The sequence below is a fragment of the Triticum urartu genome, chromosome 7 (genome assembly GCF_003073215.2).
Source record: "Triticum urartu cultivar G1812 chromosome 7, Tu2.1, whole genome shotgun sequence".
NCBI classification, from domain to species: Eukaryota; Viridiplantae; Streptophyta; class Magnoliopsida; order Poales; family Poaceae; genus Triticum; species Triticum urartu.
This window is the reverse complement of record NC_053028.1, coordinates 50,459,592-50,466,732: the sequence shown is the minus strand read 5'-3', so window position 1 is coordinate 50,466,732 and position 7,141 is coordinate 50,459,592. Positions and strand designations below refer to the sequence as shown.

Below are 7,141 nucleotides of genomic sequence, written 5' to 3'. Positions count from 1 at the left end.
GGTGAGCATTGCGCCTCTTCGTCATTGTCTCTGCACTCACGGCTTATAAACCGCTCATACTGCCTCTCTCTTGGCGAGGTGGGACTAAAAATCAGCTTACTAAGAAACTCTAGTACCGGTTCATGCCATGAACCGGTACTAAAGGTCTTCGTGGGGGCCCCAGCCTAACCACAGCCGCACTGGCCTCATTAGTACCGGTTCATGGCATGAACCGGTACTAAAGGTTGCCCACGAACCGGTACTAATGATGCCCGCCCGCCTAGCCGTTGGAACCGGCACTAATGGTCACATTAGTGCCAGCTCAAATTCAAACCGGCACTAATGTGCTTCACATTTGACCCTTTTTCTACTAGTGAGGGGGCTTGCTTAATTACCGGTGGGGTATCAATGTACTAGTTCAGATCGTGGAATGTGATTGGAAGATGCATAACTGGTATTGTAATCTTTGCTGCAATAAGATGAATGCATTGAAGAAGCATGCACTTTTATGGGACCTTCATTTTTTTTACTATTAATTAGTATTGAGATGTTTATGTCTTTACCTTTGGAAATATTTGATTGATCATCAGACTCATTTTCAATAGTGGAATCTTTTTCCTGCTGTTGACATAAGCTCTTTGTAGGCCTGCTTCCGTGATATTCTTCTGTAGCTGAAATTGGCAAAATTATAGTAGGATTCTAAAGTAAGTAACATAGGTGTATAAAGTCTAATTAACTGGTGCTCCATAGTGCCTCGGCACTATATTCCCGTATCTAGATTCATCGAGATATTTGTGAAGTCTAATTTATTCCAAACTAGTTTGATCTTTTCAGTCTGTACTTTGTTTTGTTATTGCTTGGATTGTAGGTACCTGTATGTTTATAAAACTACTATATGGATGAGTTTACCCAAAACTATTTGGGATCGAGTGGATATTTTGAAATTATACCTAGCAATGGCAACCAGTTATATTACCCAAATTTGCTGTATTTCAAATCACAGTGCCTCTTACTATAATATAGATGTACTTTCTTCATTAGTAGCAAACTTACGAGTTTTGTAATCTAGTGCCAATCCAAAAGCGATATAAAATAAAAGAATAGATCCAAGCAAGGCTCCAAAGGATATCCAATAAAAATCCCAACTGTAATATAGGCGTTGATTAACCAGGATTTGGTTCCCAATTTTTATGTTTTGAATACTTTCCTGAAAATAATGCAAGTAGCAATGGTGTTAGATGCTTGACATCAGCTGATCACTCAATATTTTATTTGGAAAAAAATCATTTCACCTTCTGCCATCTTGGTTCCAGGAATTCGTTAAGAACTATGCTGATTTCTGCATATGTCATTGGCGATATCCAAAATCCCCAGTTTAACCATCCTGGCATGGAGGCTGGGACAATAAAGTAACAAAATTTGTTTAGATTTGCTAGGGCTATAAGTTATATGCATTTAATGAGCAAAGGTTATCTTACTCTTGGGAAGAATGAAACCTCCGAATGTAAGGAATACTGTTAGAGCAAGAAAAAGGTAGAAGAAGGACACAATAGGTGTTTGGAAGTATGAAGCAATAAATCGATACTGCGAGGTGACTGAATGATGGAGAAGACAAAGTATCAGAAACTGGCAGAAGAACCTAGAAATGAATATAAATAAAATATGTTAGAGTTTCTCAATGTTTGTTCTTATCATTGTAAGCTTGAGAAAATTCCATAATTACCTCGAAACAGTAGGTGTATAACTAATACCATAATATGTGATAGATATTCATACAAGCGAATCTAGTATCGAAACAGGGACCTTTAGGACTGAAGCTGGTATTGCATATGCCCATGATGAATAGAAATAGTAGCTCTTTTGCTTGTAAAAACTTGGGAGTCTCCCAATCTGCATGCTCATCTCTGGTATGCCATTTAGCATAATCATGAAGATGGAAAAAAATAATGCTCCAATGTAGTAATTTGCATGAGTGAAACTTATTGTCATGCGAGTTCGAAGGAATATAGACATTGTTACGAGTGCAATAATGGCAAGCTGCATCAAGGAGTAAATCTCAGTTTGGACTCATAATTTACTTTGTACAGGAAAGAGTGCCTCAGAATGAAGTGTAACCTGGCCTGTTTTGAAGACATAAACAAACATATTACTTTTCATTAGGAGTGCTTCCCTTGCTCCACAGGCTTTCAACATTTCCAGTTCTCGTAGCGAATACTTATTGAGTGCTAAAGCTTCCTTGCCCAACTCGCTTATCGGAGGTACACTTTGCTCATGTAGTTTTCCCCCCCTGTGATTCTCCTTGAACATGCTTGATAATTCATGATGTGAGATATATCTGTATGATTCATGTGGACCCAACCAGTACTGTTGTTGGTCCTTCCAGGACAAGATCTAATGATTTCAAAATTAGAAAACAAAACTGGTTTCATCAACGTGCAAATCATCTCAGTTGCTGCAGTTATTTTTGTGATTGAGAACAATTACCTCTTGGAGAAAGTCAGCTACCGCTTTTCCTTCTGGGCATATGAACCCACACTCCTCAAAAAAATTGAGAGCTTCATTTCGAGGGCCATGGTAGATAATCTTCCCTTCTGCCATTAGTATGAGGTCATCAAAAAGATCAAATACCTCAGGTGTTGGTTGAAGAAGTGAAATAACCATCGTGTACTCGCTGATGTTTGTCAGTTGCTGGAAACAATTGATTATATGAAAAGTGGTAGAGCTATCCAGACCATTTGATATGTCATCCATAAAGTATGCTTTTGCGGGGCCCACAATCATCTCGGCTGGTACAAGTAGGTGAAAGATTATATACAAGGTGATCCCTTGTTGGTTAATGTATTTCCCATTGGCTTTACTATACCTGTGGTTAATCTTTTCTTCTGCCCCCCTGATATTCCTCTTCTCATTGCATCCCCAACCATCGTGTCTGCGCATATCTCTAGCCCCATGATCTACAAATAAATCAGTAGTGTGATGTCTGTAGGCTTCGCTCTGAAGCTTCAACTGGTACTACCTGCATTAGCCGCTTTACTTTTGAAAAAGAGTTATGTTTAATTTGTAGAAACAGAAACAGAAGTGTTGACTAATAAAAATTGAAAAGCTAGCTTAGCTTTAATACAACCAAATATTATTCTGCTAGAGCAGTTCCAATATTCATTCGACGTTGAATTACCTTGTTCTTTGTAACTCAGATAAGCAGGTCTGCTTTTTTTTTTAATTGTAAAGTGAGAAAGGATAATGCCAGCCAGTACATAGGATACACGATTTTTTACCTTCATGTATAGATCGATGTCCGCATCAGGTATTATCCCAGCCACACTCTCCCTTGTGTTCACCTCCTTGAGTATTTCTTTGGGCAAACAAATTTAGTGAGCAACAAATGTTGTGATTATTTAAGAACTTATTTCTGATCATGAATTCTTGTGAGGACTGTCCAATAGACTTACTTGGTCTTCTTCCAACACCTTGGCACTGGGCTGAGAAGTCTAAAGTTTCCCTCACAGTCATCTCAGCTATGTGCAGATCATGTTGGTTGATATACACAGCTGTTTTCTCAGGTACAAATTCATGAAGTTCATAACCATTATAAGAGATATCCCCTGTTACCTGTAAAAGCTTGCATCGTTACATTCAGTTTGCCATTTTTTTTCTTCTTTTGTTCATGATTTTGCAAAATTGTAGCTTTGAAACTAAGTGTAGTGTCAATGGCTAAAGGGCATTTGTGCTGTTCTGCTCTGCTTTTCTGTGGTTATATCTCTAAGCAGGAACACCCAGCAGTACCCATAATCTATTGTGTGCTGTTATTTACTCCCTCCGTTCCAGAATATAAAAGGCGCACCAGTGTTCGTGCAAGTCAAACTTATGTATGTTTGACCAAGATTATAGAATAAAATATTAATATCTGCAATATAAAATAAATAAAATATGAAAAATACTTTTCGTGATAAATCTAATCATACAAATTTGGTATTGTAGATACTGATATTTTTTTTTCTAAAAAATTGGTCAAACATGAACATGGTTGCCTCTTGAAAAAACTAATACACCTTATATTTTGGAACTGAGGGAGCATTAATTAGAAGCTGATCTGAAAATAGTTCTCTGAAAGTACTTGGATCTGAAAATAATTAAAAGCTGTTATTTATTAGTATTCAGCAGTCAGTATCTTCATGATGAACTACTCATTTAAGCCAGTAAATAGTGCCGGTTTCATACATGTGCAGACCATGCCAATAATTATATGTTTTGACATGTTTTGGGACAATATAGGTGGCTTTGCTGGGGAGTTGGGACAGTTCAATTTGAGAACTCCAGCATCAGTTGTTGGCTTGTTGCTGTAAAAAAGCAACTTAAGTATACGGATATTCGTCATTCAGTGCAAGGCATTGTCGAATTTCAGCCTTTGTCAGAGGTCGTTAACCATGTGCAACTAATGAAAACAATAGACTATCAGGTGATGGACAACTTTTGCTTTTGATGTGAGTAGTGTTATTCTGTCAGTTGTCTGACACTCATTCAGATGACAGCCTGGTGCTTACGGAAGCATCACAATGATGTACTCCCTCCGTCCGGAAATACTTGTCCTCGAATTGGATAAAATGGATGTATCTATAACTAAAATAAGTCTAGATACAACCATTTCAAGGACAAGTATTTCTGGACGGAGGGAGTATCCTTCAATAGGGCTAGACCTAGCGTAGTGCGGAGGTGACTTGCTGGGTTTCGCTGCTGCGGCGAAACTCCAGCTCCTCCTACCTGGCGTGTAACCTTCGTTTAGGAGTTCCATGAGTCCTTCTTAGGGCTTGTAATCCTGAATGTCTGTTATTCTCTTTCCTTTTAATGCATCGAGACACGCACAAGCATTTTCTCGAACAAAAGAAAAATCTGTCAGTAGGATTGATTCTTTGTTTCGCACAGTCAAAAGTTTGGGTTAGATTTCGGTAAATAGGCTTAATGGTAATATTGCCCATATTTTCTGCAAGGTAATCATGCTAATTTACTGGCAAGTATCAAGCAGGCGCCCATCTTTGCCCGCCGCTTGTTCTAGCAGGACAAGTAGTACGTTAACGCTGCTAGGGCGTATACACAGTTAAAAAGATGGAACATGGGCCTGAGTTTTATATCCAAACATGGTCCAAATTTGACCATCGATGTATATAATTGGTCTGTAAGACTGTGAGATACATCTGATAGGTATCTTCCGCTGGAAGGCAAGGTTGTTGTCTCCCTCCTCTTTCTTCTCTCTAGCTTGCTCTCACTCTCCCCGTGCAGTAGTAGCAAACCTACCTAGGAAGTAGGAATTGGATGAGAGCGCTGCCCTGAAGGTGACTCACCCTGCCGCCACAGTGATCGCCTACTTTAGGGGGATCCAGCGGGTGAGATTCTCTTTCCTCGCTGCCGCGGATGCCATGGAGGAGAGGGCGGCGGAGGTGTCATGTGTTGAATCTCAGGATGCTGCTGGAGGTTGGGTCATATGCGGATGATGGTGGCTCGTTCCTGTCACCAGAAGACGGAGGAGGATGTGCAAGAGTTCTAGGAGGAGGTTCTTGACGTCGGTGTCATGGTTAGGGGACAGGAGCGCCGGTGTGTTCTCCTGCGTGCGCGGTGCCAATGAGTAGTTGGGCACATGTATGTGTGGCAACACTATGTATAGGGATTAAGGTAATTGTGTCGTCTTCCCTGGCAGCGTCAGCGTCGTTGCCTGTTCCGGTATCAGGATTTGGGAGCACTGGCGTATGACCACGAGTGTCCCGACGAGTCCGAGTTAGAATTGTCAGTGCGACGGTACCAGAATGGTGCTGCAAACACTTGAGCATGTGCATGAGAGCTTGCTGCTTGTCGGAGCTCTCAAGAGGCACGAATTTATTGTTTGTGGGGTATTGATAAAAAAATTAAGTTTGGCTCTTTGGCTATTCATGAATGATGTAGATTTTGAGAAAAGATTGTAGGTTATACATTTATTTATGTGTTGGCTTCATATGTGGTCTATTCTGTAGCAGCCGGCTGAGATCTTAATTTTGATTTTCTTTCATTTGGCCAAGTATTGAATAATCTTGAGATCTTTATAGGAGCAGATGCAATCAGTGAAAACAAATACATGCATTTTTCTTTAATTATGAAAGGAAGACAGTATTTGTACCTTTAGAGATTTATCTAGTTTCCCGGCAAGAACTCGCAACAGAGTGCTTTTGCCACATCCAGGAGGTCCCAGTAGAAGAGTCAATCTACAAAGATGGGAACATATGGAATCAGAACTAACCTTAATCTCTACAGCGAGAACTATAGACACTTGATGCAGTAAATTTCACACGTTTTCTTTTGTATGTTTATGGTTTCTTTTCCATTTTACTAAACACTCCTGAAACATGGCACATACCTGCAGGGTTTGATGATTCCACTGACATTTTCTAGACCGTTGGTTTTTGCTCTTTCCGTTTCGAAGCCTAGCAACTTCACGAGGCCCTGTAACTCAAATGAAAAACTGGTAAGTTAGTCAATACCATCCAACAAATAACTGTGTCTTATCAGTTCCATTCTCATTGATTCGTCGAAAAAACAGTAGCTTCGGAGGTTTCTTACCGAGAAGGCACCTTTGGTACTATTCCATAGAGACGGCAGGTGATTTCCTTTAGTAACTCTGCACTCTGCTTCCACAAACAGATTATTATACCTCACCTCTATTGCTGGCAACTTGACATCAACCCTGGACACGGATCACATGGGAAAAATAAACAGTTGCATAGGCAGAGTCTAATCTTCACCCAGATACTTAGAACAGTGTTCTGAAAAAGAAAACATGCCTGTCAATTCTTTCCTTTTGTCCGCGCAGAAAGCGGAGGTGGTCGTCTTCGAGGTTCTTTAGCAGGTTGTCGAAGAACTCGCGCCTCTTGAGAGCTCCGAACTTGCTGCCGTCAAGCAGCATGTTCTCACTCACATTCTGGCGCCGTCGCGATGCCAGTTCTAACTGGGACTCATCCGGGGGCTCGTCACTCGCACAGGAGGTGAAATCTTGATGGTGGGATGATGAGTTGGTCTCTCTTGTAGCGGGGCCCTCCATCTCAAGATGGGCGAGTCAAATCGACGCCCTTTGCTAGTGCCTAGCCGTAGTATAAGCAGTTATTTCCTTCTCTTTAGAGTATATATATCTATAAGGTTTCGG

The 7,141-nt window shown here is 40.5% G+C and overlaps 1 protein-coding gene across 1 annotated transcript; it reads right to left on the bottom strand.

The window, feature by feature from the left end:
• Positions 1-361: 361 nt before the first annotated feature.
• On the bottom strand, positions 362-6,904 carry LOC125518321 (ABC transporter G family member 50-like). The gene is made up of 8 exons (XM_048683199.1): positions 6,783-6,904; positions 6,562-6,685; positions 6,359-6,444; positions 6,122-6,206; positions 3,429-3,588; positions 1,272-3,331; positions 1,033-1,186; positions 362-650 (listed from the first exon to the last, which is right to left on the bottom strand). The coding sequence occupies exons 1-6, from the start codon at positions 6,902-6,904 to the stop codon at positions 3,033-3,035; spliced, it is 876 nt and encodes a 291-aa protein (XP_048539156.1). The 3' UTR covers positions 362-650; positions 1,033-1,186; positions 1,272-3,032.
• Positions 6,905-7,141: the final 237 nt, after the last annotated feature.

Coding starts and splice junctions, on each gene's coding strand:
- LOC125518321 (XM_048683199.1), bottom strand. CDS start 6,904: ATGCTGCTTGACGGCAGCAAGTTCGGAGCTCTCAAGAGGCGCGAGTTC. Junction 6,445..6,561: donor GTACCAAAGGTGCCTTCTCG/GTAAGAAACCTC, acceptor TTTGAGTTACAG/GGCCTCGTGAAGTTGCTAGG. Junction 3,589..6,121: donor AACTAGATAAATCTCTAAAG/GTACAAATACTG, acceptor AAGCTTTTACAG/GTAACAGGGGATATCTCTTA.